Raw genomic sequence first — 22,949 nt, 5'->3', positions numbered from 1 at the left:
GAAATGGGAACAGGAGTTACACAGAACAGTGCTACACAGGGATGCACAGAACCTGCCCACAGGCAGATCCACCCAGTGAGCACCAGTCCTGTGCTGAACTGGACAGACGCCTCCTTTAAAAGGAGACGACACGTGGGACAGCAAGCATACAGCTTTGATGAGTCTCTACTGGGCAGAGAAGAAAGGCACACTGCTAGGTGCTGTGGCACATGCCTGGGACACAGGGTGGTCAATCTCTGCAGGGGCCAGCCTGGGCTATAGAGAGTTCCAGGACAGCCAAGGCTATGCAATGAGACCCTGTCTCAAAACAACAAGAACAAAAAAAGACAGGCCAACAGACCTCTGCCCTCACACACTGGATAACCAACAAGACCCCCACAGCTACCATGATGTGTTTCTTAAGTCCAATTCCTTCTAATGCACTGTTCCTGAGAGGTGATTTCACTTTCTCATCTATGTGGGCTTCAAGCACTTGATATTGTTTGAGTGTTGCCCTAGCTTGGGTTTTAATTTGTCCTGGAGCAGACAGGTAAGAAAGCCAACAGGTAGGAAACAGACAGACAGAACCAGAGCATAAAATTCTCCCAAATCTACCTCGTGAGTGCTGGGACTACAGGTGTGCACCACCACATCTGGCTCCAAGAGATATTGTTTGTTTTTTAAAGACAAAAACAAAATTAAGAAAGAGGTGGCTAATGTTAAGTGTATGTATCACCATAAGCTCTGAGAATAGATAAATTAGTGAGTGGAATATGAGTAGGAAAAAAACCACAACCACCACCACTGTGTGGAGGGAGGGCATAAATAGTCAAAACAGACAGGACACCTACAGTTTGCTGAGGGAGAGGAGCAGGAACTCAGGAGCCACTGTGACAAAAGGAATGCAGTCAGTGCCTCCAGAGCCACGTCCTCAAGACCAGACCCACAAAGGGGGCACCCAACTCAAAGTGCCAGGACCCAGGAGGAGTCACTCCGACAACTCTGGGGCAGTTTCCCGATAGCACCTATGCCCAAGCTGTTCCTGTAACTCTCTGCAGGCGTACGTCTATACCAGAGCTCAGGAGACTGAAGCAGGAGGATTCCAAGTTCACTCTGCACTACATAGGAAGACTGTTTCTCAAAAAAAACCCCCCAAAACAAAAAAAACCCAAAACCAAACAGACCCGACACCCCAGAAGCACTAGAACAACCTTCCCTTAAAGGCGCATCACAGTCAACACAACGCAACAGTGCTGAGGGAGAGGAGTTCCCGTCCCGAGAGAACGCTGCAGATGGAAGAAGCTGCAGAGAAAGGAACTGAGGAGGCTCCGGAGCCACCCACGCTCCGCCAGCTGAGCACGCCTGAGTAGCTCAGAGTGTGCGCTTTCCCTCAGATCCAAATTTACAACCAAGAAACAAAACAAAACACGTCAACCCCAAATCTATTTGCAGAGAATTATAATTTTCAATGACATTGGCTTAAAAAGCTAATGAGCACTTTTCTATTCACACTATATCTTTCTGCTAGAAAGTGCATCAACGTCAACGTTTCTATGATGGTCTCAAGTATGAGGAAAAGCCACCAGTGGGATGAGGAGCTTCCAACAGGTCTCAGAAAAGGCAGCAACTACACGATGGGTTAATGAGCTGTCTCAAGTTAGAATTAACACATTCCAGTTAGTCACCCTGGCTTCTTAAGCTATCACACGAGTTGTGCAAGTGACAGGTAGGAGGGGAGAAATGCAGGTCTTTGTGTCTCCTGTGCTGAAGCAGTCCTTGTGGACGGCACCTCTGTAACTGTCTCCACACAGTACTTCAGAAATCAGCGTTCTCTATGTCAATGGACCTGGGCAGAAGTAGGATTCCATTTTGACCTGTTGGGTGACACCTTCTGTCACCTGCTAAAGGCAGAGTGTGCACAGAGCATGGCTGCTGAGGTCCGCTGCTCGGCCGGGTCTGTCAGCCTACCCGGGAGCTTGTTAGCTCTTGATTTGTCCTGAGCTATTCGCAGTTAAATGATGAACCCTGTTAGCATCTCCATGGAGATATTAGACTACAGAGTTAACACTTCTAAAATCACTGGGGAAGTGAGCAGTCCTCTAGGAGCTGAGGCTAATGTTTCTGCCTGTAATTTCTAACAGCACAAAATTTATTAAACAACTTCCTTTCCATACCCAGAAGACTCCAAAGCATCTTAGGAAAGGAGAGATAAAACCGAATCAGGGGAAAAATCATTGCATCTCAGACTTTGCTCTTCATATTCACAAACTCCAAAGGAGGAAGAATGGGCACTACAAGACCTCATCTCTAACACCTGACCCTGCCTCTGGGCGCCCTAATCCTGCTCAGAAGCATGACCTAACCTAGATACACACCTGTCTTTCCTAGGGTCTTGTGGCCAGAGAACTGCTTCTCACTGATTTCACTGGGACAAGCACAGGTTGGAAAACAACGGAGTGTAGGTGGTAAGGATTGACAGATGTGACAGATGTGACAACCATGGCTTGACTACTGACAGTCACCTGTAACCACATACTTACATGTGCCAGCTAGACCTGACTGTAGTGGACATCTGTTCTGTCTATGACCTAGAAGCACCGCCCCTAGAGAGGTAGTAGGTAACTGTCCTCCCTACCTATGACCTTGAAGTATCTGCCTCTGGGGCGTGGCTCGGGCTACCCTTAAGACCTGGGAGGCATGTATGCCGCTTTCTTCTCCTGCTCATGGGCTGGATGGTGTGAACCATCTCAGCAGCAGAACAGCATCGGACTGTATCTCAGCTTTCCAGGACCCTGCGACGATTCTCCTATTCTGTATTTCATGAGTATATTTTGCCAATTTATATCCTAATAAATTCCTTTTACCCCTTAAGCAGACTCCTGTGGATTTATCGATATACTGGATGGCATATTTCACACAGCTGAATTCTACAACTGACTCCAGTCAAGTGGGACAGGCATTCAGGGCTTACCTGATGAGGGACTCAAGTATGGCCGGTGTGGGCCCTTTCTGGAACTCCAGCTCTTTGTAGTGTAGCGCTTTTGCGTATGCTCGGCACTTGGCCGCTCTCTCACCCAATAGCACGATGCCATTGTCATCTCTCAGTGGCAGGGGGCCCTACAGGAAGCACAGGCACATGGTAGATGGGACACACACAAGAGTGGGCTGCGTGCATGCTTTCTCCTCCTGACAGCTGGTTTCCTATCACTGTCCACTGGGACAATGGGGATAAAGTCTCACCTTATCACTGTGTTCCATGAACTCAGCCAAGTTCAAGAGGGTTTGTGTGACTTCAGCAATGTCTTGAGAAGTGAGGGCCAACTCAATGCTTCTGATGAGCTCATCTTGCTGGTCCTCATTCAGTTCAGACCAGCAGGACACAAATGCAGCATTGAAGAGATCCCTGTAAGCACAGGGGCAGAGAAGGATGTTAGGAAGCGCTCCCGCCCCTCGGCCTGGTGCCATAAGCGCTATCCTATCAACCCGCTTCCGGCACTGCCGGTTGGTTACAAGGAGCCACGCTGCCTGACGGAACTTGTTGGCCCAAACTCAAGTTATCTAAACGTTCCCCAAGCAGCACAGTAACTGTTGGTCACTACTTGCTCTGTGGCAAACAAGGGAGGAAACTTTACAATGAAAGAACCACATGTACCACATGTTAGTCTTCTTGTTTGTTTGAGCCCAGACTGCTCTCAAACTCAGAGATCCCATTGCTTCACCACCCCCAACTGCTGTGACCTCAGGCATCATCAAGCCCAGCAATGACAAGCCCAGCAATGACAACGCTCTTTTCGGGCAGGTACAGACATGATATACCGGGGGCTGCGGGAGAGTGGGGCGGGGAGGAGAACACAGCAACTTCCGACTTGTTTCTCTTCACTGGGACGAACAGAAAGAAAACTTAGACATGAACAGATTTAGGAAGTAACAGTCTTAAGTGATTCTTGGAATATTTCCTGGACAATGTCCAAATTCAGATCAAAAATGGCAAAGGCAGCATCTGTTCCTGCTTTCCAAACACACCGAGGACGTTTCCCTGGGTGATTACGTGGGAAATGACAACAAACTCAATGTGCCAGCAGAAGGCGCACAAGCCTCCCAGACGGTCTCCAACTGACACAAGCCGCTTTAAGACCACACCACCGACGTGGCAGTCCCACAGCATCACATGGGTGGACACCCTCCCAGCCCCCAACAGATAATGTAACCCTGCTCTCCATTTTTCTAGGCGATGTGGCCTGTGGCGAGGAATGGAGTCCCTGCAATGGAGGGTTTAGAACTCGAGCTTCTTCACTTGCTGTTACACATTTCAATGTTAAATTAGACTAATGTGTGTAATTTTGGAATTTGGTAGGAAAAAAAACCCCAAAATTTGAAATTCTAATCTGAACACTGAAACAAATCTGGTGTAAATGAAAAAATAAGCTTTCTTTATATATTCAAAGGTGACAAAGGATCTGCAATGTTTACATCTGGGACTAAGTTAATAAACAGCCTCTGCATGGCAGTGGTGGCGCATGCCTTTAATCCCAGCACTCAGGAGGATCTCTGTGAGTTTGAGGACAGCTTGGTCTACAGAGTGAGATCCAGCTGTTACACAAAGGAACTCAGTCTTGAAAAACCAAAACCAAACCAAACCAAACCAAAAAACCAAACCAACCAGCCTCTCTGGGAATGATACTGTACTTAGAGCTGACTTGGGTAGAAGACTGACATGGAACATCAGCGAGGCATGTGTAATCCACCCACAACAGAGAACTTCTAGACTAGGCTTTTCAAACACTAAAAACAAAACAAAACGAAAAATACCCTAAAACTTGAAATAAATGAGAGGAACAAAATCATGATCAAAGCCGTAATCTTGGAGCCCATGACTATTACTAAATATACACAGTAAACCAGGTCTACTGATAAAACTGAAATAAAAAGGCTTCCTTCTGCGGCCTACTAATGAAAATGGTTGTCTGTTAATTAAATTAGCACTTTAATTCCTCACTCTACACAATAAATGTCACTGCAGGGGGAAAAAAAAAAGCCTTGACAACGGAAAGGAAGCCGGGCAGAAAGCCCTGGCACTCCGCACCTGGCCATGGGATTGTAGGCCTGGGCCAGGGCCCAGCACGAGCGCAGGGAAGGTGACGAGGAGTCCTTCAGCAGCTCCAGACTCAGCCGTCTCAGCCACTCCAGCCAGTCATCTTTGGAGACCCTTCTGGCAGCACCCCAGGCCTGTGACACCAGAGGTGACAAAGAGAACCGTCAGCTTCCAGGACCACTTGCAAAGGGCTATCATCTACGTCACCATCACTCTGCTTTGATTGGTAAATTGATACCTGTAGTTCCTCCAGAACAGAAACAAAAGAGAGATGTTTAATTAAAACACATAAAGCGAAGTGGTGGCCTCTGGAACACAGCACAGTGTGGAAAAGGCCCATCTGCCAGCTGCCGGTGCTGGACTCGCTCTGTAGACTCAGCATGAACAGGCCTGTTACCTCCAGAGTGCTTTCAATGGAACCTAACAGGCGCCTGCAGTGCAGAAGTGAGCTGGGCATTCCGCACAACTCATCTGACAGAGAAGAGTCTCTCACAGACAGGAGGAAAACGGTCAATGTGAGTGAGGCCACCACAGGTGACGAGGAGGCTTTCCTCACAGCACTGACCTCTCCAGGCAGCAAGTGGGCTCTGCGGAGCTGAGGGGTGGGTCAGTGGCTGAGAAGCTCATCATGAGGCTCTACGTTCCTGTCACCACAAAGAACTCCTGGGGCAGTTAAGGCAGGTTAGTTAGTGACCATTAGCTCTGGAGGAGTCTAGTGTAGTGGCCAAAATCACACCCAGGAACTCGAAGGCTTGAATTCAAGTCTCAGTTCTGTAACCTTTGGCTCTCTGGTCTTTGGCAACTACTTAATACTCTGTGTCTGTCTCTCTATTTATAAAGTGAACATGCCAGCTTCCACTTCACTGAGCATCTCAAGGATTTACTAATGAGTGTAATGGACTTTAACAGTGCTTGTCACACTAGTGCAGTATGTGAGTGCTCTTCTCTGAAGCCCGAAACCTATTTGGAATCCTGACCCGGCCACTCACAGCTATAACACTGAGCCTCAGGCTTCTCATCTAACGGTATCCCGATGGCTGAGCTCAGCCATGAGCAGAAAGTGACTGCTATCATCAACATGGACCTGAACTGGACGACATGTTCTTGAACTTACAGTGCTCCCTACTCTACCTTCCAAGTGCTGGGATTACATGTATACACTGTTCTACCTCAAAAATACGAGGATTAGGGCTGGAGAGATGGCTCAGCGGTTAATAGCACTGATGTCTCTTCTAGAGGACCCGGGTTCAATTCCCAGCACCCATGGCAGCTCACAGCTGTCTGTAACTCAAGTTCCATGGGATCCAACACCCTCACGCAGACATACATGCAGGCAAAACACCAATCAATGTACATCAAATAAAAATAAATAAAATCATTTAAAAAAAATAGAGGATTTGATCCCCAGCACCACAGAAAAATAGAAGAAACTTTAAAAAATGTGATAAATACACTAACCCCTAATTGTGATTACATAATATACAGAAGCATTTTTTTACTTTCAACAAAATGGATTCAAGAGTCAGCTATGGAGGATTTTGCTTAGGGTTTTTGAACTTAAATCTTTTCTTGGGAAGATAAACTAGAAATTCCTTCTTAGGTCTAACTGTTGAAGTTTATTTTCTAAGTCCTGGGTAGAGGGGCTAGAGAGACGGCTCCATGGTTAAGAGCATATACTGCTCTTGTAGAGGACCTGAGTTTGGTTCCCAGCATTCACATCAGACAGCTCACAACCTCTAACTCTAGCTCCAGGGAATCTGGTGCCTTTTCTGGTGTTTATGGATACCCACATGCACTAGCACATACTCACAAGCAGATACATACATAAGATATAATTTCTTAAAAACAACCGCATCTTGAGTGGAGAGGAAAGCTTGAAGGAATAACCTAGACCATGAGGAGACATTCGCAAGGCAGAGCAGAGTTCCAGAGTAGGGGTGGCTGCCCGGAGAGATGCTCTGAACCTATAGAGAACAGAGACATTCCGGTGCAGACGTACTTCTGATCTCTCTGCCTGTTTTCCCTTTCTGAGGTGTTGCCAGGTAGCCCCAATAACCATGTGACAATGCTCTGTGACTCATGATCTTGGTCCTCCCATGAAGTAGCAATCAGGAAACCCCCAGAGGAAAGGTAGCATTCCTACTAACCCATGGATAGCTGACCCCTTCCCTTTTAAACCAGCAAGTATTTCTTAGCTGTCTGTGGGGGAGTAAAGTCACTAATAAACTTTTACTGTTTAATGCTGGGTATAAGTGCAACCCCCCAGGTCTGTGTTCAGATTTTTATAGGCTTGACCAAAAGAAAAAGAGTCCCTGAAGACTCAGGCCTGCCTGGTTCTTTAATTCTCTCAGTGGCTGAGAGTGAGCTGCTAATAAACAAAGAAAAGCACCAGGCTGAAAAGACTCAGGGGTTGCTTACAGTCTCCAGAGGTGTCGAAGAGAAAAGCAAGAAGTGTGGAAACTCAGCAGCCTGGTGTATTTAAAGCTGGTGAAGTAACTGTGGTTATTCTGCTTGGGTTCCCCAGAGAAGCATTGAAACAGCTTGCTTTTAGGACACTATATGATGGCACACATGGCAGAAAGCCGGCCAGATCTCAGGCTGTGGCCAGCAGGGACAATTTAGTACTCACTAGCAAAGTTCTAAAAGTTGGATACTCAAAGTGTGGTCCATGGGCCGGAAGTACCACACATGTACCTGGGAGCTTGTTAGAAATACAGTATCAGGCCTGACCTCAGACACCCCACATCAGAGTAAACATTTTAATAAGATCCCTGGAAACTGGTAAGCCCAATGAGAGGGAAAAGAGTGAAAAACACTGCTTTAAGCAGCTCACATCAGTTTTATGGCTAATTAGGGGCTTACCAGCTGCTGTGGTTTAAATATGTAATGTCCCCAACAGGCTCATATGTTTGAACATCTGGCTCCCCAGCTGGTGGCGCTGTTTGGGAAAGTTACAGAACCTTTAAGTGGAAATGAGTTGCTGGGGGAGGGTCTTGCGGTTTTAGAGCCCAGCTCCACTTCCTGCTCCCACTCTGCTTCCTCAGTGAGGATGCAATGTGACCAGCCTGCTTCCTGCTCCTGCTCCACAGCTTCCCTGCCATTATGAACAATGTCACTCTGGGACTATAAACCAAAACACAATGCTGGTCTCTTTAGGCTGCTTTTGCTGGAGTCTTTTATCACAGCAGCAGGAAGGGAAACTGAGACGTCAGCTTCGCTCTCATGAGAATGCTGTTTGCAACAAAAGGGCCTAGTTCTAAGGAAACACAAAAGATACTTAATTTTCTACATTAAAAAAAAAACTTGCCGGGCGGTGGTGGCGCACGCCTTTAATCCCAGCACTCGGGAGGCAGAGCCAGGCGGATCTCTGTGAGTTCGAGGCCAGCCTGGGCTACCAAGTGAGTCCCAGGAAAGGCGCAAAGCTACACAGAGAAACCCTGTCTCGAAAAACCAAAAAAAAAAAAAAAACAAACAAAAAACTTTATAGGGGCTGGCGAGGTGGCTCAATGGTTAAGAGCACTAGCTGCTCTTCCAGAGGACCCGGGGTTCAATTCCCAGCACCTAGATGGCAGCTCACAACTGTCTGTCACTCTAGTTCCAGAGGATCTGACGCCCTTACATAGACATACACATGCAGGCTAAACACCACTGCACATAAAATAAGCAAATAATTTAAAAAAAGAAAGAAAAAAAATTTTATAGCCGGGTCGTGGTGGCGCACACCTTTAATCCCAGCATTCAGGAGGCAGAGGCCAGCTTGGTCTACAAAGTAAGTTCCAGGAGAGTCAGGGATACACAGAGAAATTCTGTCTCAAATAAAACAAAACAAAACAAAACAAAAAAAACCCTCACAATCCTACTGCCTCAGTCTACTGTAGGACAGGACTACAGGTGTGTACTACCATGCCTGGCACTTCTGTTTCTTTTGTTTTTGTTTTTGTTTTTTTTTTTTTTTGAGACAGGGTTTCTCTGTGTAGTTTTGGTGCCTGTCCTAGATCTCACTCTGTAGACCAGGCTGGCCTCGAACTCACAGAGATCTGCTTGGCTCTGCCTCCTGAGTGCTGGAATTAAAGGCATGCGCCATCACCACCAGGCCAATGATTTTTTTAATGCTTTAAAATATATTTATTTATTGCCGGTCATGGTGGTACATGCTTTTTGGTGCACCAAAAAATCAAAGCAAAGAAACAAACAAATGTAAAAACACACAATGGCCTAAGTTCATAATGCTGAGATTTTTTTTTTTTAAATAAAAGCTCATTGGTTAGTTTAAATTCAAAGTAGCAAGAGATGAAAGTTTTGAGTGAGAGAGGAAAACAGAGCTCTGCTTCCCAAGCTCCCTGGAAACAATTGACCTGCCTTTTGGAGGTTGATGGTGCTGACATGCAGCTTCTTCATGGGTCCCGTTTCAACTGGTCCACTGGCCAGGGCATCTCCTTGGCCACTCCTTAGCATTCGGTGCTGGTAAATCAAAGGGTCCTCCTCCTCATCAGCAAGTGTGTACCCCTGCAACAGAGATGCACTGAAACACCCGCACCCCTTCCAGATGCTCCCCACTTCCCGAAACGTTCTCGGACCTAGGTAGCTTCCTGCCTGGAAGCGCCAGGATTTCAACAAGCAGGACACACTGCATGTATGCACAAAATAACCAGAGCTGGCTGAGCTCCCCACTGGGGTGGGTCACTGAGAAACCTTTCACAGGGCTGTCACAAAGCCAGGCAAAGGCAAACTGTGAGCGAGAATAAAGTGACCAAGTGCTGAGGCCACACACAGCGCACGGCTTGCTACCTGTTTCCATACAGCCCAAGAGAGGGACAATCCCCCCTCCTCGCACTCTCAAATGGTTAAGAAAAGAAATTAGGGGTTGGGGATTTAGCTCAGTGGTAGAGCGCTTGCCTAGCAAGCACAAGGCCCTGGGTTCGGTCCTCAGCTCTGGAAAAAAAAAAAAAAAAAGAGAAAAAAAATGAATCCTTCACAATATATGGAAGAGTGTGAGAAACTCAAACCTCAGTGTCCACAAATGAAATCTAACTAGTCTGGGGCCAGGCTCATACGTTCTGTGCTGTGTGTGGCCAACCAGAAAGGTCACAGAGGCAGAAGTGAGAAGCTTCAACAGAAACCAGAGAGACCACATAGCCTACAGTTCTGAAAAAAAAAACAAAAACAAAAACAAAAACAAAAAAACACCTTCTCCAGACATGCCTGCCAGTCCTAGCCAGGGCTAAAAGGCTAGCCTCGGCTTGCCCCTTTGTTGTGACCAGAATGCCAAGAAGGACAGACTCTTGGGACCTCAAAGCGGAGGGGGGCCCACTCACCTTGACGATTCTGCAAATGAGCACGTCGTAGCGCTGGTGATTGATCCGGTGTCGCACCAGGACTTTGTTCACCATTGGAATGAAGATCTGGTACTGTGACAGGAGGGAGGAAGACACCAGGAACTATTACTCTGGAGGACAGATAGTAGAGCTAGCTACTTTGCCATGCTCGGCTGGCTCAGCGCTAGAATTCTTTTTCCCACCCCAACTGCGATGCCAGGCCAGTTCCCCATCGCCTTCCACTTCCTCAGTGTCCTAGGAATGGACAGCTCTACAGTCCATTTCTCCACACATCACTGACAATCATCATTTTAAAATATTATCAATTCTATTTTCCTGTGATCAAAATCTCCCAAGCCTTCCAGTCTTGCTCAGCATCAAAGTCCTCCCCGTGACCTGCACACACTGGTGGGCCCTGGCGCCCGGAGGCCTATGACACAGCCCAAGTGCCTGAATCTGCATATTTGGCCTGAGATTCTGCATTCCCAACAAGCTTCCAGGCATACTGATGCTGACGGCGCTTACCCATCTCACCCTGTGCACTTGGTGCTCCCGTCTCCAGCTGCCCACCTCACCCTGTGCACTTGGTGCTACGCGTGTCTCCAGGTAACTCTCTGGAGCTGGGGTGACTGAAGTCAGGTCTGTTTTTAAACTACAGCTCATTAGAAAAGTTTTTCCTAGCTCCCCTGAATGAGTGGCATTTCTTCCCACTTTTACCCAGCACACTCAGGTCGGTAGGGGAGGGAGGAGGAGGGGGAGTGTGACTCACTTTGCTTCCCCAGAATGTAGGTGCCACTGAGTTTTATGCAGTACTGGGGACAAACCCCAGGCCTCCACGCACTGGCTCGGGAGGCACTCCACCCCCAGCTAATCTCCACAATCTCTAGAACGACACTCAGCCTACACAGGTGCTTCAATTCAAACTGGCTGAACACAGGAAGGAGAAGAATAACAAGTGACATCATTTCGTCTTCTCCGAGAGTGGCCGAGACCCACACACTGACCTATGTCCTAACAACTGGAGAGTTCCCAAGTTTTTCTTCACAAACAAGGCACAATAACATGGGTCATTTAGTAGTCCCATCTTACCTTCTTCCCCAGTTGAAAGACAAGTGAAGACAGTGTGTCCATGGCTGTGGAACGCAGCTCCGGGCTCTGGTCCAGCGTTCGAACGATAGGGTGAATGATGCGGGAGGCGTAGTCAGTGAAATCTAGGGACTCTGTGAGGCGGTCCACTGTCTCCAACGCTGCCCTACAACGAGTGCAAGCTGAAGGCTACTTAACTACAGCACTGAGGGAACAAACGGGAAGGAATGGCTTCGGGGTACTGTGGGTGCTATGAATCCAAAACGTTACACACCAGGAGGGCAGCAACAAGATCTCCACAATCCGGGACATTTCTGAACTAATAATGGGCGCAGAAATGAAAGCCACCAAATGGCCTGCTAAGACAGGGTGCTTACTTCCTCGATGGCAGTGGGACTTCAGGGGCATCAAACAACTTCACAATTGGAGGCAACAACAAATGCAGGTAGTCATCCAGGTTGGCACCAAACAGCTGGATCGCCGCCAACAGCTGCAAAGTGAGCAATAGCGTGGTGGTAAAGAAACACAGAAGGCATCAGGTAGCCCGGGACACGGCTGGGCAGTATATGGAAAACTCAGCCGGGTGGTGGTGGCGCACACCTTTAATCCCAGCACTCGGGAGGCAGAGGCAGGCGGATCTCTGTGAGTTCAAGGCCAGCCTGGGCTACAGCGTGAGTTCCAGGACAGGCTCCAAAGTTACACAGAGAAACCGTCTTGCAAAAACAAACAACAACAACAACAACAACAAAAAACAAAACCCTCAAAGCTCTGTGGGGATTCTGAAGAGCCCCTGCCAAACGGCTCTGGACTGCACTCTTTTTTGGTGCCTCTTTCCCCTTATTTTATGAGTACATGCTACTTTGCTTTCTCTGCTTTGTTTCAGCTGATGTAGATCAGGTGCTAAATCATACGGCTGGCTTGAGATGAACCTTTACTAAGAGCAACCCACCGAAGGAGACAAAATAGAAGTTAATAAAGAGAGGACTGTAAATATTCCGGAAAGACACTGCAAGTGCTAGGTGTCCTTGTACCTGGACTTTGGCTTTGTTGGGTACATATCAGCATGTCACCCAGAACAGGGTCCACAGCTCAGTTATCATCCACGGACTCTGAGCAGGCTGGGAACCTTGCTCACCTTGATGGAGACAATGCGGCCTTGGCTGTTGTCATGCATGAAGACACGCAGCATGTGCGGGATCAGCTGGGGCAGGTAGAGCTTAAATTCACCACCAAGAGCCACCACAATTTGCTCAATGAGAAGAATAATTGTGCTCTGGATTGAGGTGTTCATGACCCAGAATTCCTACAGAGGGGAGACAGAGGGGAGACTCAGGTGCTCATTTGCTAAAAGGGGCAAAAACGTAATGAGTGTCTGCCCAGATGACGTCTTCCCATCTTCCTCTCACTGCATGCCCACAGCCACGGTCACAGACGACACTGCACTTCCCAGGTGCTGGATGCCCCCTCCTCCATGCTGTGTCCCTGCAGCCCTTCCCCTAGAAGCCAGGGTCTGAACAACGCACACGGGCAGTTAGGAAGAACAAGGGGAAACCATACTAGAAAATGCTGCCTAGACTTTCTGTCTGCTGAAAACCCCACTCTCTGGAAAACATGTTTACTCTCAGCAATAACACTGCAGTCTGTAGGCCCTGGTTTGTCTTATGTTCATTCACTTGGACTGAACTTGCTGTCTTCAGAGAAGGCCGAGTTTCTCAACCTATCACCATGGGCTCTTCACAGAGTTTTCTTTACTCAGATGCCAGCAGTCAGCCTGGGGATGTGGGCTAGATCATTGCTTACAGACTGTTCTCTTCCTGGACTCGAGGGAGCTCATTAAAATGTCCAGGATCAACAGCCAAAGGAAGAACACCTGCTCCGTCTTCTCCACTGGGACGGAACTAAAGCTGCATTCCGCAGGCAAGGCCCTCCCTGAATCCCTGTGCATTGGTCATACTTCTTTGAGGGAGGTGGGGGTGATTCAGAGGCCTTCAGCTTCCTACCCTGAGCACACTGATTCCTTCCTGCTTTCCCTTCCCCAAGGCCATCCACTGGGCAGTTAAGCATTTGGCCTAACTCTTACTGCACTGAGTCCCCCACGGTAGAAAATGGGAACACAGCAGCTTTTAATGATTTATACATGTAGGGGCTGTTCAGTTCTGAACCCAGGTGCTGGGAAGTTCCTCTGGGGAAGTGAGACATTTTGATATTGGCCCTGCTGCTTCTGCCAAGCTAACTACAAAGCAACCCTCCCCACACAATCACTTAAATCCCATAGGACAGTAGAAAACAGTTTCTATTATCGGAGTATCTTCTAGCACTTGCTTAACGTATTCTATGAAATGCTAGGCCCCAGCCCCTCCTTGGGTGCCACTGAAGTCAGATGACATTTATGTCTTTGGAGGTTGCAGGGCAAAGTTTCACCGAGTTACTCAGCGTCTGACAGATACTTCAGAGGCCTAGGAAAAAACAATTCCTAACCCACCTGAGCTGTGGGTTTATGGGTAGTAAGAAGAGGGGCTTTTGTGGGAATAAGAAAGTGCTGTTGCAATATTGAAGTGAAACTGTTTTGCTACGTGTGGGCAAATAACTCAAGAATGTTTTTGGCAGAATAATTATTTCAGGATTTCTCTTCAGACTTCATACTTATATTCTTGTACTTGGGAGCTAGGAGCCTGCACCATCAATCCCCAATGACTAATATACTCATTGTAGAGCCCTATTCTCTGCAGTCAGTGTAACAGCTCTACAGTGATCTGTGAAGGAAATATCCATGTAATTTAAACTAATTTCTGGGAATCCCTTGACCCAAATGCAGATGAACAGAGAGCAGTAACTTCTACTCACTCTCATGAGGGTGACTATTTCGTCCATGTATGGGCGGATATGACTCTTCACAAAGGACACCAGCATCCCCAGCTGTTGGAACAGAAACTGAAAGAGACAAGAGATAACAGGTTGGCACCTGAAGGATGCAGAACTCACAGGCTTACTGAGCGATGAGCAAAGACAACTCTGGGGTTGTGCACAGCATCCCATCTACTGAAGTATGCTTCAGGAGACTTAAACCCTGCAGCGGTGAAGGATCTTACACACTAGGACAGCCAGTCACTGGATGGCAGGAGCTCATGGCCAGACTGGTGGCTTACAGGGCCTTGTCCTCTCCTGTGCCTGCCTCTGCGGTGGGAACTGCAGACAGCGGTGCTTTAGTCATGGACTATCCCAAGTGCCACCCCAGGCCACACATGGAAAGCACCAGAGTGGGGCTGAATGCTGTTCTGTGTGGCGTGACCGTCAGGAGCATAGCTTTGTGAGTCACTAGTGACTTAAAAAAAAATAGGTATAAGGCCAGTAATGGTGGCACACATCTTTAATCCTAGCATGTAGGAGGCAGAGGTAGGAGGATCTCTGTGAGTTGGAGGCCAGCCTGGTTGACATAGCAAACTCCAGGACAGCCAGTACAACAAAAAAGACCCTGTCCCCAAACAAAAACAAACACAAACAACAACAACAAACCTGGCATGAAATTATTAGCCAACTATTAATGTGACTGGGTCCTAATTTGCTGCAACTTACTTTCCAAAGTATGAGTGTGGTGGTATACACCTTTAATCCAAGCACTCATGAGACTTGGAGCTAAGTGGGTTTTTTTAGAGTTCAAGGCTAGACTGATCTACGTAGTGAGTTATAGTCCAGCCAGAGCTATACAGTGAGACCTTGTCTCAATAAATAAATATAAAATAAACATAAACTCCTCATTGTGGATATTATAATAAATTTATTAGTAATAAATCAATTACTTTTTTTTTGAGACAGTGTCTCATGTAGCCCAGATTGGCCTTGATCTTGCTATCGCTAAAGTTTCCCTGATCATCTTTTGTTTGTGTGTTTGTTTTTTTCAAGACAGGGTTCCTCTGTGTAACAGCCTGCTGTCCTGGAATTCAACTCTGTAGACCAGGCTGGCCTCGAACTCACAGAGATCCACCTGCCTCTGCGTCCCAAGGGCTGGGATTAAAGGAATGTACCGCCGGGCGGTGGTGGCGCACGCCTTTAATCCCAGCACTCGGGAGGCAGAGCCAGGCGGATCTCTGTGAGTTCGAGGCCAGCCTGGGCTACCAAGTGAGTTCCAGGAAAGGCGCAAAGCTACACAGAGAAACCCTGTCTCGAAAAACAAAAAAACAAACAAACAAAAAAAAAAAAAAAAGGAATGTACCACCACTGCCAGGTGTCCCTGACCTTCTGATCCTCCTGCCTCCACTTCTCAAGTGCTGAATTTTGGACATGCCATTACTATATCCAGCTCTCAATTAGGTCTTGAGATATCTCAAAGAAATGTGAGCCAAAATGAGGAGCAAACTTGGAGCGGGACTGGATAGGAGTGATGAGATTCTATTTAGGGTAGTATCATTTTTAATTGTTATTTTTGGTTGCTGTTGTTTTTTGAGTTTTGAGACAGGGTTTACTCTGTAGCCCAGGCTGGCCTTTGCCTTAGACTGACATCCTGGGATGGATCACAGGTGTGAGCCACCAAACCCAGCAGGTGGCATCCTAAAACTGTCAGAAGAGCTGCCACCACTAAGTAAACCAGGGACCAGGAAAGGCTCAGGTAAGGAAGCTCCTGTGACTTGCAGAACTTTACAGCTCTGTCTGTTCCTCTCCAGTAACAAGGCCGTAAAGAAACATGCATTTTATTCTTTTCTTCATTTGGAAGCTTGGGTCAGTTGGGGATGAGTAAAATAGTATTTATTGCTTTGAACAGTGACAACAGCATGCCTGTGCTCACAGTATTCAGGAGTCTGAGGCAGGTAGATCAACAGTTCCAGGCCAGCCTGGGCTACATAGTGAGCTCAAGGGTATGCTGTACTTTTTAGCAAGATCCTATCACAACAAATAAAATATTAAGTTATGCACTCTTGGAGCTCATTGCCTGCAGAAGTGAGGACAAGACACACAGAATCAGGTCCACAGACAGCCTTGCATTAGTTCCTAATAGGAAACCCATGGCTGCTAAAGTGTTCAAGCCCCAGCACCACATGGCTCAGGGGTAACTCAGCAGAGCAAGCTGTCTACTCAGCATGTCCCTCACAGAATCATTGCTGGCACTTTCATGAAAAAGATCAAGGGACAGGAAACTTTAGATAAAATGGCACGTCAGCTAAATTTGTTCTATGAACCTGAAAGAAGATGGAAAACCTAAGCCAGAGGCAAAGCAGGGTACTGGGGAAGCAGGGGTCGGGAAAGCACTAGAGAGAAAGAGGGAATGAGCCTCCTGGTTCCAGGTCATGCCCAGGGAGGCAAGCTTGATAGCTAATGCTAAAGCAGGGGTGCAAGTGCCTCACACACAAGGAAAGACTCGGGGCCCACCACCTTTCTTCTCCCTTAGATTCTTTTGAAGTAGAATAAAGGAGAAAAGACAACGATTAGTTCCTGGTTTATTTGGTGATTTACTTAAAGCACCGCCTACTTGCCGAGTAGGAGTTCACTTGTTACCTGGACAGAACGACCTGGAGAAACAGCTGAAAGGATTGGTGGCTGCCCTTAACCACCTGCCGACGGCCAAGTAAGCTCTGTAGGATCTTGTTTGCTTGCCGCCCCTACTCTGGAGTTCGAGTACAAAGTGAGAATACAAGTGGACCTGACATAGAGGAAGCCTTTCAGGAGCTGTCCTGGCTTTGGTCCACTGGCGACATCGCCTCTCTTCCACGCTCACTGGTGTCACAGCGCTTATGCCAGAGAGATTCCTGCAACACCTCCACAGGCTTTTTCTTTGTTTAAAACCCTGAACACTGGGCTGAGGCTGGCTTGCTAAGTGGTTAAGAGCGGGGACTGCACAAAAAGAGGACCCAGGTTTGGTTCTCAGCACCTACACTGGGCAGCTCATGGCTGCCTGCAACTCCAGTTCCAGAGCATCCAACATCCTGTTCTGAACGCTGAAGGCACCTGTCCTCATGTGTACACACCCACACACACCCACACACAGAGACACACACACATACACACACACACACACACACACACACACACACACAGACACACCCACGCACACCCACACAGACACACACACACATGCACATAATTAAACATAAAAATAACAAAACCCTTGAACAGTAATAGGAAAGAATACAAAGGTTTTGGTCAGTGAGATGGCTCCGAGGGTAAAGGCATTTGCTGCCACACCTGAGGACTTGAATTTAATCCCTGGGATTCACAGGGAGGAAGGAGAGAAGCAATCCCCCTGCAAGTTGTCCTCTGCTCTCCACATGTGTGCTGTGGGACATGCACACCTCCTCTGCCCCTGCAAATACAGGGTGTGTGTGTGTGTGTGTGTGTGTGTGTGTGTATGACTTTGTTCCTGAAACACATGGTATACTAAATCTCTGAATCCTCCCACTATAAAAACTGGAAATTAATGCATTAAAAAAACCAAATCATCAGAATCCAATCGTTTTGATAACCCAGAACTTTAATGGGATACATCTAAAGAGAAACAGTGAATTCCAATGAAACAAAAGAAAAGCTCCTTCTACTGGCAAAAGCAGACAAACCAGTTTTAACATGAGGTCTAGGTGGAAAACTCTCCTGGAAGAGCTGACCATCTCAGGCCTACTCCCAAATGGGCTAACTAACTACCTGGGTGGCCTGGGAACCAAAGCACAACTGCTCCTCTCCGCTCCTTCAGAGTACTGCTTCAGGGAGTGTCTAAATGAAGATATATGGCCACAAAACACCCAGAAAGGGGCCATCACAAGGGACCAGAGAGACAAAGAACAATGAATTGGGTCAAACAAGAAAAGAGCCTCATCACACTGACAGTGTAAGTCTGTTCAAGATGCTTACAGAAATCAAAGTAGGAATATGAAACACAAGCAAGGATGGTGGCGCACGCCTCTAATCCCAGCACTCGGGAGGCAGAGGCAGGCAGATCTCTGAGTTCGAGGCCAGTCTGGTCTACAGAGTGAGTTCCAGGACAGCCAGGGCTACACAGAGAAACCCTGTCTTGGAAAACAAACAAACAAAAGGTAACTGATAGTAAAATGGAAAAGATAATATAAAAACAAAAGTCTAATCAATAAACACAAATCAAGCAAGCAGCCCTCTACAGGACAAGAAAGTACTAAGGGCAGAAGTAACCCCAACTCCAACAGAACCATAATGACAGCAGCTGGACCAGACGCACTGACTCAAGGGCAGATTTTCCTGCAATCCCAGTCCTTGGGAAACCTGGAACAGGATGACAGAGAGCTGGGAGCCACTCTGGGCTTACATACAAAGACCTATCCTACCAAAACAAAACAATAACAACAAAAAACACCCCAGATTTTAAAGTTTGACTAGGAAGTTAACCTAATATTATACCTACAAGGGACTAGGCAAAAACCAAAGTAAGAAGACAGTTGAAAGTAAAAGGACAGAAAGAGACACACTTGTCACAGGAGGATAGCTACATTACTAGGCAGAATAAACTTTAGGGTGGTATTCAAGTCCCTTTAGGGTCACTGCATAATGATGAAAGATTCAATTTACTAGAAAGATATATTTCCATGTACTTAAAAACATAATCTTAGCCAGGCAGTGGTGGTGCACACCTTTAATCCCAGCATTTGAGAGGCAAGGCAGGTGGATCTCTGTGAGTTCGAGGCCAGCCTGGTCTACAAAGCACGTTCCAGGACAGCCAGGACTGTTACAGAGAGAAACCCTGTCTTGAAAAAAACAAAACAAACAAACAAAAACCAACCAACCAACCAACAAATCAAACAAACAAACAAAAAAACCCCATAATCTTAAAAATATTTAAGATGGGGTGGAGAGATGGCTCAGTGCTTGAGAACAGATACTGCTCTCACAGAGAACCCATGTTCAGTTCCTAGCAACCACATCATCTGGTTCACAACTACCTGTAACTCCAGCTCCAGGTCCAACACCCTTTTCTGGTTTCCTTGGGTACCTGCACTCACTCAAGTGGGCATACCCACATAGACACGCCTATACACCCAACTAAAAATAAAGACAATTGTAAAAATAAATAAATATGAGAACTGATGAAAGTATGAAAAATGAATTGTTGCACATTGTTTCCTCCGGATTGAAACTCTCCCTCCTGGAGGGAGACTCCTGGAACTCACAAGATGCTCACAAGAATCAAGAAGCTCAGAGAACCTGAGACAGGGAGACTGCCTGAGTTGTGACTACACTGGAGTCTTTGGTGGTACAGCTGCCTAAGTCACCCATTGCTTCTCCACTGCTTTACCACGTTGGACTCGGAGGGAACTCTTGCATTGGTCTGCTGTCCCTCTCTCATATAAACAGAAAGAGACACCCCAGGGAAGTAATGCAACACCAACAACACACACTAAGCAAGGAAATTTGACCTCTGCTTTGTACCCATTTGATAGATTTAGCAAACAAAAACTTCACAAGAACACAGGACTAGGGAGATGGCTCGGTGGGCCAAGTACTCGCACAAGGACCAGATTTTAGCACACCAGCATCCATGAATGTGCAGCAAGTGCGTCGGGCCAACAGCAATCTAGTGTTTGGGAGGCAGAGGAGATCCCACAGCGAGCTGGGAGTTACACCTGCTATATCAGTGAGCGCTGCACTTAAGTTAGAGATCCTGCCTCAACATACAAAATGGAGAGGGAAAGATACCTGATAGCAACCTCCGGCCTCCACACGAGTGCCCACACAGGAACATGCACCTCACACATGTGTGCCCACAAACATGCTAATGTGTGTGTGGGTCCCCAAAAGTGGCTTGACCACACAGCTGCCATGACAAGCTTAGAGGCCCAGACACAGCTTCTGGCAGGCAACCTCTGGACCCAGGAAAAGCCATAAGCTGACCCCACTGAGTGGGGCCTGCATCTAAGAGGAAATACCTGACATTCCAAACATTCCCTATACCCCTAGACAAATGTCAGCCAATCAGGGTCCTGAACCCTGGAAATTCCCTCCCCAAACCTCTGCTTCAATAAAAACCCCAGCCTGCCTGGGCTCTGGCCTGGGCTCTGTGCTCTCAGGGCTGTATCGGACAGAGTCCAAGCTCTGAGCTTGAAAATAAAGGCTCTTTGCTTCTTTTACATATGGGATCCGGTCTCCATGGTGATCTTTTGGGGGTCCCCGCAATCTGGACATAACACTAACATACATATGAACATGTACACACACACACACACACACACACACAATCTGAACACAGTCTAATGACGTGTGTAAAATCTTGTGGTAACAGGAGCGAGCACAAGCACACAGGAAATCCGTGAAAATCAATGAGGCAATGAAACCATTCAGACATTTCAGCAAACATGAAAGAACGACAAACCCAATGCAATTAACTTAGAAATCGATACCAAAAAGAGAAATTTAAAACCTTCTCAGTGTGCAAATAAAATACCTACTCCTGAACAACCCAAGGGTGAAAGAAGAAACCGTCGTGTCAGAACATAGAAAGGACTTATTTTTGAACATTAACGAGAATTCATTGTTATTCAGCAAGGAGGTAGCAAACTACTAATATATATTACAGCATGAATGACCCCCGGAGGTATTATGTTGAGTGAAGTAAGCTAGGCACAGGTCTGCCAATGCAGCTCTGTAGGGAGAGTTCCTACAGAGCTGCAGCTGGTTTCATTCTGGGGTGTTAGCACCTAGCTTTAATCTGCCCTTTGTGACTGCTACCTTTTGTCTCATACCTTCCCTCTGAAACATGTAAATCTTGTCTGAGAGTTTCCTAAAGGTGCAAAGCCTATGCAGAACTAGGTTGGGGGCAAACTCACCAAACCAAGTTGTTTCCTAACTGAGAATCTGCATTTGGCATTGTCTCTTTGGGCAGCTTAGATAAGAGGTGTTGGTATATGGAATTGACTTGCTAACAGTGTGAATTGGATTAACAATAAAAAGGCCCTTTGCTAAGGACAGTGAGTCAGTCACCAGCGGCTGATCCCCCTGCAGTTGGAAAAGGCTAAAAATCATCCTTAGAGTGCCTCTGTGTCTTCTTTCCAGACCTCCGTGAACCCACACACGAGTTACAACATAGCTCAGTTGGTAGAATGCCTGTCTAGTATGTACAGAGCCCTGGGTTCCATCCCCAGCACAGCATAAACTGGGACTGGTGGCACACATCTGTAATCCCACCACTCAGGAGGTAGACATAAGGGGACAGGAAAATCAAGGTTTTCTGGTTATACAGCAAGCTCAAGGCAGGTCTGTGCTACAAGATGCCTTGTATTCAAAAAAGAGAAAGCTGGGTGGCAGTGGCAGGCTGGTCTCTTGAGTTTGAGGTCAGCCTGGTCTACAAAACTAGTTCCAAGACAGCCAGAGTTGTTACACAGAGAAACCCTGTCTTGAAAAACAAAAACCAACAAACAACCCCCCCCAAAACAAATGGAAATATAAGCAAACAGTGAAAGCATCTTCATGACAGTGTCATCACTTAGATAAAGCTAGTGTTTCCCAGAAAAAGCTAACCAAAACAGTCGTAAGAACTCCTGATGAGAAGAAAGCTAAATCAATCTTGAGCCTGCAGTTTCCAAAAATTACAGATCAATTCTATTTCATGCAAAAATTTGTAATTTAATATCACATGCAGTATCAATAGGTTAGAAATTTATAACAACCAGAGTGGTTTTAACAAAAGGATATGTGGATGTGTTCCAACATCAGAACTTATTTCAACATAATGCAACATACCAAGACATTGAAGGGGAATAAAACATGATTACTAAAACAAAGAAAAAGCATTTGGAAAATTCAATATCATTCAAGATTAAAAAGAAAAAAACCTTCCAATAATTTAAGACTATAAGGAATATTAAAAACTTTAAAAAGCATTAGGCCAAACCCTACAGTATATACTACAGGTATAACAAGTAGTAAAAACATAATAGCAGTTAAAGTCAGCATGAAAACCAGAAACAAGATTAAAGATCTGCACTCTCCTTCCTCTGAAACAGCACTGCAGTGGCGACCCAGCAATGCAGCAAAAAAAAGTAATAAATGATTTATAGTTTAAAATGAACACTGTCCAAACTCCCTTCTTTTTCAGAGTATGTAATTATCTAGAATGAAAATCTGGGAGCATTTGTATCTAACAGAGTTAATAAGAATTTAATGAGGTTGACAATTACAGGAACAATGCACAAAAGTGAACTGCAAGCCAGGCATGGTGGCTCACAACTCAAGTCCACAGCTACTTGGGTGGGTACGATCCCGTGAGCCCAGGAGTTGGAGACTAGCCTGGGCAACACAGAGAGGTCCTGTCCCAAAAAGGTTTTTTTATTTCTTTTTTATATATATATCCTTTCTGTACTTCAGACACAAAGTCAGGAAGCAGTTTATAAAAAGTTACAGCACACCTTTAAATATATGTCGAACTGGTAATGGTCACAGAGGGAAAGATAATGAACTGCACCACCTGCACACCCTCGGGGCATTCTAGGACTAGCAAGAACTGGAGGCTGCCTCGAATCCCCAGAGTGAAG

General features: G+C 46.5%; 1 protein-coding gene across 1 annotated transcript in view; it reads right to left on the bottom strand.

Annotated features, from left to right (window-relative positions):
* Mtor (mechanistic target of rapamycin kinase) overlaps window positions 1-22,949 on the bottom strand; it is a 114,124-nt gene that overhangs the window by 63,404 nt on the left and 27,771 nt on the right. The window contains exons 20-28 of the mRNA XM_052714953.1: window positions 14,317-14,403; window positions 12,608-12,775; window positions 11,850-11,962; window positions 11,476-11,638; window positions 10,387-10,479; window positions 9,431-9,577; window positions 5,063-5,205; window positions 3,220-3,382; window positions 2,951-3,096 (exon numbers count right to left, since the gene is read on the bottom strand). Coding sequence (XP_052570913.1) covers window positions 2,951-3,096; window positions 3,220-3,382; window positions 5,063-5,205; window positions 9,431-9,577; window positions 10,387-10,479; window positions 11,476-11,638; window positions 11,850-11,962; window positions 12,608-12,775; window positions 14,317-14,403 — 1,223 coding nt within the window. The remainder of the gene's footprint in view (window positions 1-2,950; window positions 3,097-3,219; window positions 3,383-5,062; window positions 5,206-9,430; window positions 9,578-10,386; window positions 10,480-11,475; window positions 11,639-11,849; window positions 11,963-12,607; window positions 12,776-14,316; window positions 14,404-22,949) is intronic.

Source organism: Peromyscus californicus, unplaced genomic scaffold, assembly GCF_007827085.1.
Source record: "Peromyscus californicus insignis strain IS unplaced genomic scaffold, ASM782708v3 Scaffold_5__1_contigs__length_169319896, whole genome shotgun sequence".
Taxonomy (NCBI): domain Eukaryota; kingdom Metazoa; phylum Chordata; class Mammalia; order Rodentia; family Cricetidae; genus Peromyscus; species Peromyscus californicus.
This window is presented reverse-complemented; position numbering and strand designations above follow the sequence as displayed.